Genomic DNA, 15935 nt, shown 5'->3' on the forward strand with positions numbered 1-15935 from the left:
TAAGAAAATTGAATTTTGGGAACAATTTTGCTTCCATAGAAAAGGAATTGCTTCAATTACAAGGCCTAAGATCAGATGAAGTCCAATTTTTTTTTATGGGAATGGATAGACTGGCGAAAAGTTACAATTATTGAGTCAGCTCAGAAACACTGCTTGTTTCATCTGAGTATAAACACATATTAAATAGGAACAGTCTTTTTGAGGAATACATTCATTTAAAACTGTTTCCACCATCCTTGGTTTTTGTTTACTTTTTCTCTGTTCCAAATCTATTAAATAAAAGGATTTTAATCTCCTTTATTGAAGTTCAGTGAATGAAAATGTTTTGGACTTTTTCACTAAGGGATTTTTGGATGCCTTTTTTATTCCTGTACAACACTTTACAACTTTGTTTCTCTATTTCTCTTTTTGCCATCTTTCCAATATTCAGTTTTGCAGGTTACAAGGTAGGATGGAGTAGACTCCATATCACAATCAGTAACAGAACCTGGCTCCACTCAGGAGGTACTTCATCTCCAAGCTGAAGATTCAGGCCTGGTTACCATGGACATTACAACCTAACCACTGCACATCCCAGAATTCTTCAAAATCTGTAGGGCTCTAATTCAGAAACTACAAGATTCCAAGTGTAATTGTAGCTGCTTTATGCTTCATGTATTTGAATATGTAACTTGTATTTTAAAAACCTCCCTTGGGAGGAGGAGCTACCAGTATAATTTACTTTCTGTAAATTGCCTCATTAACTTTTTTTCCTTTTTATTTTAAAAAGTGGTTTTGTAACTCCTTTTTTATGTCCATATAACATGAAGGATTCTTAGAAGCAAATGGAGTGGGTGGATCAATACTAATGAGTATATTTCAGGCTACGTTTGGTAGTGCTGGGCCTGAAATTTATCTTCCTGTAGGGCTGGGAGCAACATTTTTAGTTATTCAGCCCTTCAGGCTGATTCCCTCTTGCCTAGCAGGAGCATTTGGACTATTGGCCGAAGTTGAAGGGGGGGGGGGGGAGGGAATTAGAAATTAAACACTGCCATGTTCATTTTGAGCTTTATTTATTTTTAAAAATTGCTTTCCAATTAGGCTTTTTGACAATAGGCTGATGATATTTCAGTCAACTTGCATACCTTTTTCAGCTCCATTAGCTTTAATTAATGATGGGGTGCTTTTACTTACACAAGCAACAGAAACCAATAATAGTCACTGTTGATCCCCTCAACAAGCAGGAAGTGAGACCCTGGATCTTCATAAATAACGGAGCAGTAATTTTGCCACCAGAACTGATCAACTAATATGCTTAACTAAATAATGAAGGAAGCTCAAGTTTATTGAACAGGAGCTTATAGCTAGTGATGTGCAAGGTTGTAGGTAGGAGGGTATGAAAGGAAGAAAATGTCTGCATCATAAAACCAGCAGAACTGCTGGAGTTAAACCCATAGCACAATCTGAATTTCAGCAAAAACAATTGAAATGTGTTACAAAGCCCAGTAAGGGAGATACCGCTAGTGAATCTAGTATGTTCCAGCTTAGTGAATATTATTTAAATGTTAAATGATATTAATGTTAAATTCAGTCAATGGATGATGGACTGTGAGCTCCTTTCAGTAAACTTGTATTTTGTACTGTGTTTTAATGCCACCTCATGAATGCTCCTCTGAGAGATGAGAAATAATCACTTCTGTTATAAGCAGGTAAATTGGATTTGCTGACTTCGTAGATTTCTGGTGTAAGAAGTAGTCAGTGAGTGAATCCTGAAGATATGTTGCTGCAGCAGGATAGATGAAATGCTGCTATTTAGTTCTAGGATGTGATGAGTTGAAGATTAGATGCATGCCCGGGCACAATCTCTTAAATTACATATGATAAATTGGATGGCATTTACAGTGCTGAAGTCAAATTCATTCACCATCCATCAGTTACTAAGTAATTATCATCCAATAATGTTTCTGCAGCAGAATACTTAGTAACTGATTGATGTTGGATGTATCTGCCTTGATCAATATTGCAAGTAACTCAATGGGCACTACTTTGTGATATTGGAAAGGAATGATGGTTATTAGTGAGATGGTTTGGCAGCACAGATAGGTGTCTGTTTGGATTTAGTCTAATCAGTGACAATATTCAGTATCTTTCCAATTTAAAATTCTGCAATTTATAGATGGCATATTGGCTCTCTGGTCAATGAGCTATTTATTGGGACCTGAAGGCCACTCCATTTCTCTAACAGTCTCCCTTCCCCTACCCTTTGATAGGATATGGTTTGAATACTTACCCCTTCATCATGCCTGTATCTTATTTTTTTTGCCGGGACCTCTACAATTGGTGCTTCTACATCTACAATGACTCTGATTACAGCATCAGAAGTGGCACAGACCGGAACATGTATATGATCAATGAAGATAATCACACAGCTTAAAAATGGGGACGTACCTGTTAGAACATTTAAATGTTGGACAATAAAGTATAGCTAGTATCATTAATGGGTATTGTTTATAATTCAGTGACTGGTGGCCAGCTGTTGGTGAATCTTTTATAAGGTGGAAAATGTGGCTGACAGTATTCATGTGGCATACCTTCAACTCATATTCTTTATTGAAGTTGCCTCTAATCTCTTGTAACAATGGACAATCCTCCTGGAGTAATTACATTGGCAGGGCATGGATTCAATTCTTTATTTAGTTGGAAGAGGGACTGAAAAGCACACAAGTGAGACTAGGCCCAATTATAAACTAGCAAACTAATTTATTTTGCATAGAATACATGAATAGACAGAGTACAGTTTTTCAGTGAGATTTCCTACTTTTCCTTGCACCATTTAAAAGTAATAAACCACATCTCCCTGCTGCAATTTTAGGTGGAATCTCACTTTTCATGCCCAAGCTAACTGGTTCTGACTTTAGGTTACAAGCCATATGGGTTTATTCTGGAGGCTGTTTGTCTGATGCAGACTGACTGAAGGCTCGCCTAGATCTGCGTGTGGACATACAGCCATTTTTTGACATTCTGCAATTGGTTGACTGAAAATAAAGGAGACCAAAGTGATGGCTGAAGACATTTGACATGACCATTTGCTCATTAACCCCTGTGCTACTTCCAATTATTTCAAAGCTACAATAAGATAGAATCAACATTCTAAACGGCTTGTCCATCTCTGGAAGTTAACCATGTGTATACTGAATCTAACCATTGTAGCAAAATCATAATATGAATCAAAATAAAATCCCTTCCAGGCCATATATGCAGAAGGAACGTAATATAATTTCTACATGTTTGAATTGTTGAAGAAACAATTGAACCTGTTGAATTTCCAGAACAGTGCATCAGTGAACACCTGACTACAGGTGGACATAGTACTACCAAAGTGATGCTGTTGTCGGGAAGAACTCAGTCAGGAAGTTAATGGTTGCGGTCAATTTCAGGGTCAGAGGCAAAGCGATGGTTGTCCTCCCTGAGGACTCCAATTCGGGTATTACCTAATTGAGCCTGAATCTCTGAAGATGGAGATCCTGTATACCCCTTTCACAGCAATAAGATCTAGATAACCTTCCACTTGTCTCATTATATTTTTGCCCTGTCCTTGTAATGTCTCAAAGGCAGAATATCAAAGTAAGACTTGCTAATTTTACTTTTGTGCCTTGGAGGTGTTTATCAAGAGCAACATAAGATACTACCCACACTTTTTTTGTAATCAATAATTAGAGACTGAAAATCTTGAGTCCTTTCATCAGGTCCTTCATTAAGTAATGATACAATTCAAGAGAAAGTAGTTTACTGGAGTTCTATCAGTTTTTAAAAATGTAAATAAAAAGTTTTGAGACATTTCCTTCAGATTTCAGATGTTTTGCCTGACGTGCACATTTCTGTGTCATACTGGGGGAGGGGGCGGGGAATGAATGAGAAAGAAATATGCTTCTTTCCTGCTGGTTTTAAGCACTCAAAGGCTGATGAGATGCTGGGCTTCATCACAAGAGGGTTGGAATATGAAAGCAAGAAAGCACCACTAGAGTTAAACAGAGTTTTGGCTAGACCTCATTTGGAATATTGTGGTCAGTTTTGGTGCCTCACCTAAGGAAGGATATACTAACCTTAGGGGAAGACTGGCAGCGATTAATAGGATGATACCTGTGATGAGAGATTGGGTAAATTTGGGTCATATTGGAGATGAGGATATTAAGGGATGGTCTGGTTGAGGTCTTTAGGATAATGGGAATTGACGGGATAAGGTACGACTATTCCCTCTAGTAGGGGAATAAAGAACAAGCGTACATAATCTAAAAATTCAAGCTAAACTAGTTAAAGCAAATCCAGGAAAAACATTCTTCATATAGTGGGTTATGAGAATGTGGAAAGAATTGCTATAGATGCAAAGTTTTGGAATCAACTCTTTTGCAAATAGACTAGTTTATTTCTTTCTGATATTTTGTCAATGATCTGATGATCAACCATTTTGTTTATTTATATTCCCTCCTATATCTTCTCCTTCCACTTCACATTCTTGTTTTCTTCTCATTATTCCAGCTCTTTTATTCCTGGACAGAAAGGACAGGTCTCCAGACCTCTATCAATGCTATAAGCAGCCACTGGAAGTGCACATAGTCTCCCACCATGCCCTCTTCACATTTCCTTTTCCCCTACTTAGGCATTCCCATTGTAGGTTTAATTGAGACTGTGAAATCTCTATCTGCATTCCATGTCCTGTTTCCCTATGGCACTGTGGTTCACTTTACTAATGTGTACCCAATTTGTGATGGGAGAATTACATAATTTGAACTTTGCCTGATTGTACATTTCTGTTTAAAAAGTGATATTAATTTCTCTCTGTGAGGCTGTACTGAACTCTTTATAGTCTCGATAATGGGACAGTAACAGTGGACGGTCTTGTTCTAGGGAAAATTAAGTTATTTAAGAACTACTGTAGTTACTTGAATATAGGCCACATTTTAAGCCCAAAAAAAGTTTAAATTGGAGTGTGGTCTATAAGTCAGCAATTATTCTTCCTGGGGTAAGGCTCAAAGTTTGGGTACAGTACCTTTTTTATTATTTTCTATCTCTGCAGCTGTTCAATCTACAGACAAGCAAATGCCTGGCGGCCCAGAAATACCCTGATCAAAAAGGAGGAATAGTGGTGGTTAAAGAATGTGATTGGACAGATTCAAATCAGGTGAGCAACTGTTCTGAGCTTTTATTTCACTGGTAACCAAGTGATTTCTTTACAAGATGAGGGATTGGCCTGGGTTCAGTATTATTTTGAATTCTAGGTTACTTTGGAGTAAAATTTTCTCAATGTTCAAAGTCTCCTAGCCTCTTGGTCAAAATTGGTCTGTAGTTTGCTTTTGTCAAATTAAGCCTTAGTACCTAATTCGTTTTTCATCTAACTTTCTTTTCTCCCCCCTCTCTTCAACTGAAGGTATGACTCGTGCTCTGATACAGTTCCATTTGTGAGCCTGGACAATGAGTGTTGGCAGGTTATTTGACTAGGGGCCTAATCACAGCCAACCCCAATCCTGTTAGTACTTTCTTTCTCCTTCCTTCCCTTCCTCCCTCTGTCTCGTCTCTAACTCTCTGTCTAGGAGGGGTCACTAAACAGAAATCAGGAGCCTGCTCTCCTAGCTAAGTTCTGCCCTAGCACATCTAACACACTTTGAAAGTGTCATACATACAAAGTGTATGCCACACAATGCATCTGATTGGCTCAATATTCATGAACCAGCAACAAATCACGACTGAGTAATCGCAAGAAAAAGAAAGCCAATCATTTCTTCCTGGTTTCTTCTGACCTTGATAACCTGGCTTCTCTGTAAACTATAGATTTGGAAGCAGCTACCAATCTAGCATCAACAGTAGTGATCTCAGGATTACTACCGGTGCCACCTGCTAGTAAGTATAGGAACAGGAGAATAGACCGGATGAATGCATGGCTGCAGGGATGGTGTAGGAGGGAGGGATTTAGATTCCTGGGACATTGGGACCGGTTCTGGGGAAGGTGGGACCTGTACAAGCGGGACAGGTTAAACCCGAGGGACCAATGTCCTCGCAGGGGTGTTTGCTAGTGCTGTTGGGGAAGGTTTAAACTAGAGTGGCGGGGGGATGGGAACCTGAGCGGGGAGTCAGAAGGGAGTAAGGTTGAGAGCAGCAAGAGAGGGGAATACCCAGGGGAAATTTACAATACAAATAGTACAAACAGTTGTTCAAGAACAAGTGAAAGGGAAAAGCGTAGAGCAGCGGAAAGAAAGTGTACTTTAGGCACTACAGATAAAGTAAAAACTAGAAGGCGTAAGGCGATTATCCCAGCATCAAAGCTGAAGGTCAGGCTAGGGTGTGTGGCCCAACTAAGAGTTCTATATACAAATGCACGGAGTATAAGGAATAAATTAAATGAACTACAGGTTCAAATTCAAATTGGAGGGTATGACATGATAGCTATTACTGAGACATGGCTGCAGGATGGTCAGGATTGGGAACTAAATATACCAGGTTATAAGGTCTACAGGAGAGATAGGGAAAATGGAAGAGGGGGAGGAGTAGCCTTAATGATTAAAGATGAAATCACTTCAATGATAAAGGAGGATATAACGAGAGGTAAGCAGCCAACAGGGACCTTATGGGTTGAATTGAGAAATAGGAAAGGATCTAAGACTATAGTGGGAGTTGTATATAGGAGCCCTGGCAGCACCTCTGAAGTGTTAGATTGTATAAATGCAGAGATTAGTCAAGCGTGTAAGAAAGGCATAGTGGTCTTAATGGGGGACTTTAACCTTCACATAGATTGGGGAAAGCAGACTAGCAACTGTCAGAAAGGTAGTGAATTTCTTGAGTGTGTCCGGGATAGTTTTCTACAGCAGTATGTCCTAGAGGCAACAAGGGGGCAAGCCATACTAGATTTAGTAATGAGTAATGAACCAGATTTAGTTAACGGCTTAACTGTGCGTGAAGATCTATCCAATAGTGATCATAACATGATCGAGTTCAATGTAGTGTTTGAAAGGGAAAAAAGTGAATCAGCTGCTAAGATTCTAGACTTGGACAAGGCCGACTTCAATGGGATGAGACAGAGACTGTCCACAGTAAACTGGGAAAATCTGTTAATGGGTAAAACGACTGATGATCAGTGGGAAATGTTTAAAGAAACATTTAACATGATACAGAATCGGTTTATATCCCTGAGGGGCAAGAACTCTACTTGCCAAAAAAAACAGCCATGGACAACTAAAGAGGTAAGGGACAGTATAAGACATAAGGAAAGGGCATACAAAAAGGCAAAAATCCTGGCGAATGGGAAAGATACAAAGATCAACAAAGGGTCACAAAACAGATAGTAACAGCTACATAAAGAGAGGATGAAAAGAAACTCGCAAGGGATATCAAAACTTTTATAGTTACATTAGGAAAAAGAGGGTGGTCAGGAACAGTGTTGGCCCCTTTAAAAACTGAAAGTGGGGATATTGTCATTGACAATGGGGAAATGGCGAATATGTTGAACAATTACTTTGAGTCAGTATTTACAGTCGAAAAAGAGGATAGCATGCCGTAAATCCCAAGAAAACTTATATTGAATCGGGGACAGGGACTTGATAAAATTAACATAAGTAAAGCAACAGTAATGAAGAAAATAATAGCACTAAAGAGTGACAAATCCCCAGGACCAGATGGTTTCCATCCCAGGGTTTTAAAGGAAGTAGGTGAGCATATTGCAGATGCCCTAACTATAATCTTTCAAAGTTCTCTAGATTCAGGAACTGTCCCTCAAATTGGAAAATTGCACATGTCACTCCGCTTTTTAAGAAAGGAGAGAGAGGGAAACCAGGGAATTATAGACCAGTTAGCCTAACATCTGTTGTGGGGAAAATGCTGGAGTCTATAAGGATAGGGTGACTGAACACCTCGAGAATTTTCAGTTAATCAGAGAGAGCATGGATTTGTGAAAGATAGGTCATGCCTGAAAAAACTGATTGAATTTTTTGAAGAGGTGACTAAAGTAGTGGAAAGGGGAATGTCAATGGATGTTATTTATATGGACTTCCAGAAGGCATTTGATAAGGTCCCACATAAAAGACTGTTAGCTAAGATAGAAGCCCATGGAATCGAGGGAAAAGTACGGACTTGGTTAGGAAGTTGGCTGAGCGAAAGGCGTCAGAGAGTAGGGATAATGGGTAGGTACTCACATTGGCAGGATGTGACTAGTGGAGTCCCGCAGGGATCTGTCTTGGGGCCTCAATTGTTCACAATATTTATTAACGACTTAGGTGAAGGAATAGAAAGTCTCATATCTAAGTTTGCCGATGACACAAAGATTGGTGGCATTGTAAGCTGTAGATGAAAACATAAAATTACAAAGTGATATTGATAGATTAGGTGAATGGGCAAAACTGTGGCAAAGGGAATTCAATGTAAACAAATATGAGGTCATCCACTTTGGATCAAAAAAGGACAGAACAGGGTACTTTCTAAATGGTAAAAAGTTAAAAACAGTGGATGTCCAAAGTGACTTAGGGGTTCAGGTACATAGATCATTGAAGTGTTATGAACAGGTGCAGAAAATAATCAAGGAGGCAAATGGAATGCTGGCCTTTATATCTAGAGGACTAGAGTACAAGGGGGCAGAAGTTATGCTGCAGCTATACAAAACCCTGGTTAGACCGCACCTGGAGTACTGTGAGCAGTTCTGGGCACTGCACCTTCGGAAGGACATATTGGCCTTGGAGGAAGTGCAGCGTACGTTTACTAGAATGTTACCCGGACTTCAAGGGTTAAGTTACGAGGAGAGATTACACAAATTGGGGTTGTATTCTCTAGCGTTTCGAAGGTTAAGGGGTGATCTGATCGAAGTTTATAAGATATTAAGGGGAACAGATAGGGTGGATAGAGAGAAACTATTTCCGCTGGTTGGGGATTTTAGGAGTAGGGGGCACAGTCTAAAAATTAGAGCCAGACCTTTCAGGAACGAGATTAGAAAACATTTCTACACACAAAAGGTTGTAGAAGTTTGGAACTCTCTTCCGCAAATGGCAATTGATACTAGCTCAATTGCTAAATTTAAATCTGAGATAGATAGCTTTTTGGCAACCAAAGGTATTAAGGGATATGGGCCAAAGGCAGGTATCTGGAGTTATCAAATGGCAGAGCAGGCACAAGGGGCTGAATGGCCTACTCATGTTCCTATGTTCCTAACAGGTAGCCTCTAATTGACCTCAGCATGGGCCTATTTATAGACCTGTGACTCTAAAGGTACGGTCCTGGTTAAATACAGCTCCACTTAAGCAATAGTTAGCTTCCCAAGACTGTCCCTTTGTGCCCCTTATAAAAGGGATATGAAGACATAAACACTCTTGTTGTATAATACACTGTGCATTACATGGTATAACATCCTTGTCATTATAAAACAGCATGTCCTTCGGCTTAACCATGAGCAACACCATGGGATATCTGCTATTTTATAACCTACACTTATCCGGAGATCTGCCTCTCCCAGTTTCCTGCATGTTTCTTAGGAAAGTTACACATTGTAATTACTATACCTATCTATAATGCATTCAAATTCTACTTCTGCGCCGCTTGATTTCTTGTCAAGTTTTTGTGTTAACTTTTTCCAATTATAATTTCCTATGCCCACATTTAATATGGATTTTGCCTATGTAAACTTGTGATGTCATAGTTACACCCTCCCACCGCATGTGTCCCTGCAACACACCTGCCCAGTCGCTCAGGTCTATTGCCAGTGACGGTGCTGTAGTGCCTATTTCCTATGACCAGCTTCCTATAGTGGTTTTGCTCACTGGCCCAAAAACTGGCCCTGATGCTTCAGGCCTGCTCTAAGAGAATGCCATTTTTTGATCAGTCGGCCCCGTTGGTGTAATGTCCTTTATATTAAACTATATTGGCTTTGTTTCTTTTAAGCTCTAGCACAAGATGTTTTCTTTTCTTTAAAAGACATTGCTAGCAGCACTAGAGGTTGCTGCCTAGTCAGTAACTTACGCCAGACTTGAGGCTGCCATATCTGAGAGGAACTGATGTCATGGCTGAAGCGTTGCTGATTTTCTTTCCTGCCTGCAGCAATGTCCTGATAGTGGAAGATGGGCACAGATGTAACTGCATTATCATAGAATGGTTACAGCACAGAAGGAGGCCATTCGGCCCGTCGAGTCCGTGCCGGCTCTCTGCAAGAGCAATCCAGCTAGTCCCACTTCCCCTCCCTTTCCCTGTAGCCCTGCAAATTTTTTCCCTTCAAGTACTAATCCAATTCCCTTTTGAAAGCCACAATTGAATCTGCCTCCACCACCCTTTCAGGCAGTACATTCCAGATCATAACCACTCACTGCGTAAAAAAGTTTTTCCTCATGTCGTCTTTGGTTCTTTTGCCAATCACCTTAAATCTGTGTCTTCTGGTTCTCGATCCTTCCACCAATGGGAACAGTTTCTCTCTATCTACTCTGTCTAGACCCTCGTGATTTTGAATACCTCTATCAAATCTCCTCTCAACCTTCTCTGCTCTAAGGAGAACAACCCCAGCTTCTCCAGTCTATCCACATAACTGAAGTTCCTCATCCCTGGAACCATTCTAGTCAATCTTTTCTGCACCCTCTCTAAGGCCTTCACGTCCTTCCTAAAGTGCGGTGCCCAGAATTGGACACAATACTCCAGTTGTGGCTGAACCAGCGTTTTATAAAGGTTCATCATAACTTCCTTGCTTTTGTACTCTATGCCTCTATTTATAAAGCCCAGGATCCCGTATGCTTTTTTAACCACTTTCTCAATTTGCCCTGCCACCTTCAACGACTTGTGCACATATACCCCCAGGTCACTCTATTCCTGCACCCCCTTTAGAATTGTACCATTTAGTTTATATTGCCGCTCCTCGTTCTTCCTACCAAAATGTATCACTTTTCACTTCTCTGCGTTAAATTTCATCTGCCATGTGTCCGCCCATTCCACCAGCCTGTCTGTGTCCTCTTGAAATCTATCACTACCCTCCTCACTTTTCACTGCACTTCCAAGTTTTGTGTCATCTGTAAATTTTGAAATTGTGCCTTGTACATCCAAGTCAATAATATATATCAAGAAAAGCAGTGGTCCTAGTACCGATCCCTGGGGAACCTTCCTCCAGTCCGAAAAACAACCGTTCACCACTACTCTCTGTTTCCTGTCACTTAGCCAATTTTGTATCCATGCTGCCACTGCCCCTTTTATTCCATGGGCTTCAACTTTGCTGACAAGCCTATTATGTGGCACTTTATCAAACGCCTTTTGGAAGTCCATATACACCACATCAATTGCATTGCCTTCATCAACCCTCTCTGTTACCGCATCAAAAAGCTCAATCAAGTTAGTTAAACATGATTTGCCTTTAACAAATCCGTGCTGGTTTTCCTTAATTATTCCACACTTGTCCAAGTGACTGTTAATTTTGTCCCGAATTATTGTTTCTAAAAGCTTCCCCACCACTGAGGTTAAACTGACTGGCCTGTAGCTGCTGGGATTATCCTTACACTTTTTTGAACAAGGGTGTAACATTTGCAATTCTCCAGTCCTCTGGCACTATCTCCCTATCCAAGGATGATTGGAAGATTATGGCCAGTACCTCCGCAATTTCCACCCTTACTTCCCTCAGCAACCTAGAATGCACCCCATCCAGACCTGGTGACTTATCTGCTTTAAGTACAGCCAGCCTTTCTAGTACCACCTCTTTATCAATTTTTAGCCCATCCACTATCTCAACTACCTCCTCTTTTACTGTGGCTTTGGCAGCACCTTCTTCCTTGGTAAAGACAGATACGAAGTACTCATTTAGTACCTCAGCCATGCCGTCTGCCTCCCTGGGCAGATATCCTTTTTGGTCCCTAATCGGCCCCACCCCTCCTCTTACTACCTGTTTACTATTTATATGCCCATAGAAGACTTTTGGATTCCCTTTTATGTTAGTTGCCAGTCTATTCTCGTACTCTGTTTTTGCCCCTCTTATTTCCTTTTTCACTTCCCCCTCTGAACTTTCTATATTCAGCCTGGTTCTCACTTGTCTTATCAACCTGACATCTGTCACACATTGCATTGCACACAACACCTGCTCCTATGTGCAAAGAAGCGAGGCCAACATCTATAAAGAATAAAATACCTTGCGCCTGCAAAGTGACAAACTAAAAATATCCCAAACTAAAAGAACTTGATGATGTGTTTGGTGAAGCTGCTGCTGGAGAAAATGATGAATCTGAAGCAGCAATGTGTATATAGGCATACTTCATGCAGTGACCGACCAGATCTGCTGATGAACCCAGGAAGTGGGCATCGACATCATCTGTCAGACCTCTGATATGAGGGTTCAGTCTCTTGACTCTTCTTTGACTGCCTCCAATGTTTAAATGTCTCCTTTTAGTTCAAATGTTGTTGAGTTTGAGATGATAAGCTCTTTGAGCTGATAGGCTGGTCGTCACACTGAGGGTAGTGGAAATCTGGAACTCTCCCCCAAAACGTTGCTGAGGTTAGGTCAATTGAAAATTTCAAAACTGAGATTGATAGATTTTTTGTTAGCCATGGTATTAAGGGTTATGGAACCTAGGCGGGTAGTTTATAGTGTAGTGAAACCATTGCTTAAGAGCTTGCTACTTCCATTAATGCTGTGTATATTTCTCAGCTGTTTGTTATTTGTCTAGTCAGGACACCCTATGCTCAGTTATTTTGGTCCCCTTGATGTCATGATGCTGTTAATATTAGCCAGAATTTTATGTGGAGATATTGTGTGTTTTTGCTTTACAACAATCCTTGTTGATGGTGCTTGCAGGTTTGGACTTACAATGAAGAACATGATCTGATTCTGGCCAACCTTCTTTGTTTGGACATGTCCGAAACCCATTCATCAGACTCTCCACGTCTCATGAAATGTCATGGCAGCGGAGGGTCACAACAGTGGACTCTAGGGGTGAGATTAACCTGACCAGAAAGCTTTTTACATTTTACCAGTATGGGGTCTACACAGACTTATTTCCATGCAATGGCATCATATCATGTATTAACAAAAGGTATAACTGAACTAACTATGCAATTGCACAGTGTATTTGATTCCTACCATTGAATGCTAGGATGCAGGTTAGCAGCAAGACACTTCCCAGCTTGTTATGGATCTCAGTGTGCTGTTGCCAGTAAGCACCGATCGGAGACCAAGGAAGAAAATCTAGTGGAAGCAGCTCCTGGGCTGTGCTTACCATCTACTGGCTTGTATCCGAGTGGGATTTGCGGAGGCCTGGGGACAGACTACTTGCCTGTGCTCTTTGCTTGGTCCTGGCACCTGGACAACCAAAAAAGGCGAGAGAATACCTTGTTTCTTTTTTTTAAAAAAAAGGTGTTCTCAAAACAGAGTGAATATAATAAATTTAAAAATGTTATTTTAACAATTGAATATGTTAAAGAACCAATATTGTCTCACATCTGGTAACATACGATGCAACAAACTGATAGGGGCATAGGTTCATGTCAGTGGTTCCATCCTGTGGGATGGCTCCATCCTAAGTCCAGCCATCAGGGAAGGCACTACATGCAGACACAAATTAGAGGAGGTGGCCACCTGGATCATTCTCATGGCTTGCTCTAGTGTGGAAGGTCTGGGATCAGGTTACATGTACACCACCTCAGTTATAAAAAGAAATGCATTTACTTTGGAGGATTAACAATTCTTTTTGGTTAATACTGAATTGCTGTATGCAGCGTAATCATTATTCTTTGTGCGTGTGCGCTGTATGTGGTGAGATGCATTTATAACTTGAAAAAAATCATTTATTTTTACTTTCCCTCCAATCCCAACTCCAACTCATCCACCACCCTTCTGCTTTCCTGCTGCCACTCCAGGCTTGAATTCCCCTTGGATAAGCCCATAGCTACTCTCTGTGTCTCGGCATTCTCCGAAGAGCCCATTGAGGTAACAATCATCGCTTTCTTACAAGCAGCAGCCTGCAATCCTCCTTTCTTACCGACTTTCCTACCCAGCGCGCCAGACTAATCTTGCCAGCGTCCTTCCCATCTTGCTCAGCCCACCCGGCACTGTCCCCCAGGCTCTGCCAGTAGATGATCAATCACTACTCCTCTCCATATTTCCCTCCAGAATGTCCGTTCACTTGTGAGCAAGGCACTTGCCATCCATGAACTTATAGTGGATGATTGCATTGACATCCTGGTTTTGACAGAAACTTGGCTCATGGGTGGTAACACCTTGTCCGCCTCCCCACTTGGCTATACTTTACACCACCTGCCCTGCCCAAACTGATGCACTGGTGTTGTGGCCCTTGTCACCAAATCACACCTTGGTTTCTCCCTCTGGTACCTTCTCCTCCTTTAAGCACCTTACCTTATTCAGCCCCTCTCACTTCTCCTCTGCTGCTCCCTTCCCTTGCCCATCAAGCTAAACAATCCTCCTTGATCTAGCCCTGAACCAGCATCTTTCTCTAGTTTCTCTCCCAGCTCTCCATAACTCTTGCAAACTACCGCTCCATTTCCAGCCTCCATTTCTTCTCCAAAGTCCTTGAATGAATCTCGTGGAGGCTGAATGCCAACACTCTGACAACTCCTCCTACCTCTCCCTGGACAGCCTCATTACTGAACAGCAGCAAGCCAATATCTCCCCTAGAGATCTTCTAAACCCCTCCCCCCCCCCCCCCCCCCCGCCCAACGGCCTCCAACTTCATAGTCCTCCGACTCTATACAGCCTGCTACTGCCCCACGGAATTTATTTCCTCTTACCTCGACTCCATTTTTTTCCCCTTATCCGGTTCTTACTCACCTATATCCACGACTCTTATGGCGCATAGCAGTCTCCTTTTCACTGGATAATCAGTTACTTCACATCTCCATCCCCCACCAGGATGGCTTGAGGACCCTCTGCTTCTTCCTTGAACAGCGGCTCAACCAGTTTCCATCCCCCACCACCACTCTCCTCCACCTTGCTGAACTTGTACTCACATTCAACAACTTTTCCTTTAACTCCACTCATTTCTTCCAAATAAGAGGTGTCGCTGTGGGAACCCACATGGTTCTGAGCTATGCCTACCTTTTTTTGTAGGATATGTTCAACATTCTTTGTTCCAATCCTACTCAGGTCCCCTCTCTGACCTCCTCTTCTAGTACGTAGATGACTGTGTTGGTGCTGCTTCCTGTTCTCAACCTGAGCGGAGAATTACATTAATTTTGCTTTTAACTTCCACCCCTCCCTTGCCTTCATGTGATCAATCTCTGACTCTGCCCTTCTCTTCTATGACTTCTATATCTCCGTCTCTGGGGATAGAATGCCTACTGATACCTACTACAAGCCCACCGACTCCCACAACTACCTCAATCATACTTCTTTCCACCCCAATTTCTGTAAGAACTCCATTCCCTTTCTCAGTTGTCGAAACTTAACACTATACCAATGCGTTAACACCCAAACAAGTAGTACTAAGAGAAAATTTTATTTTAACTTGTATACAAGGGAAGAGCACCTCAAAACAATGGTTGAAGGTACAGCTTCTTCGAGTCAGTGAAACAGCTCATGTTTATACAGTTCAATAAAAACGCCCATCTGCTACAGAATATGGGCATACACATACATTCTTTATTGGCTCAGGTAGTTGGTCAATCAATTAGTGAGCCTGCCCCCCCAAACATCCATAGCCCTTTATTACTTTGGCACGTAGGCCTGAGCATTCCCATCCTTCCCACATTTCTGTCCTGGTTATCAGTAGGGCTGAAGTCAGTCTCAAGGCCACATGGCCTTTCAAGAAACTGTATTCTCATTATATTTTTGTAGTCAGCAATACCCTTATCTGCTAGGGGGGCCAGACGGTACTAAGCACCTGCTCAGCTAACTTAATTATCAACATACCAAGGCTTAAACGTAATTACACAATTGTGCTTCTCTGTGTGCTGTAGCTAAACCTATTATGTGGGTTAATAAAGAGTTAATATGGTCAAGTATCCCTTCA

General features: G+C 41.4%; 1 protein-coding gene across 8 annotated transcripts in view; it reads left to right on the forward strand.

Annotated features, from left to right (window-relative positions):
- LOC137326304 (polypeptide N-acetylgalactosaminyltransferase 11-like) overlaps positions 1-15935 on the forward strand; it is a 39229-nt gene that overhangs the window by 16079 nt on the left and 7215 nt on the right. For 6 of the 8 annotated variants that reach the window (XM_067991262.1, XM_067991260.1, XM_067991263.1 and 3 more), the window contains 2 exons: positions 5054-5158; positions 12767-12904. In XM_067991262.1, the coding sequence (XP_067847363.1) occupies positions 5054-5158; positions 12767-12904 (243 nt within the window). Of the gene's footprint in view, positions 1-430; positions 3015-5053; positions 5159-12766; positions 12905-15935 lie in introns of those variants that run through there. The other 2 variants (XM_067991268.1, XM_067991266.1) reach the window with 2 other exon arrangements.

This window comes from Heptranchias perlo, chromosome 10, assembly GCF_035084215.1.
Source record: "Heptranchias perlo isolate sHepPer1 chromosome 10, sHepPer1.hap1, whole genome shotgun sequence".
NCBI classification, from domain to species: Eukaryota; Metazoa; Chordata; class Chondrichthyes; order Hexanchiformes; family Hexanchidae; genus Heptranchias; species Heptranchias perlo.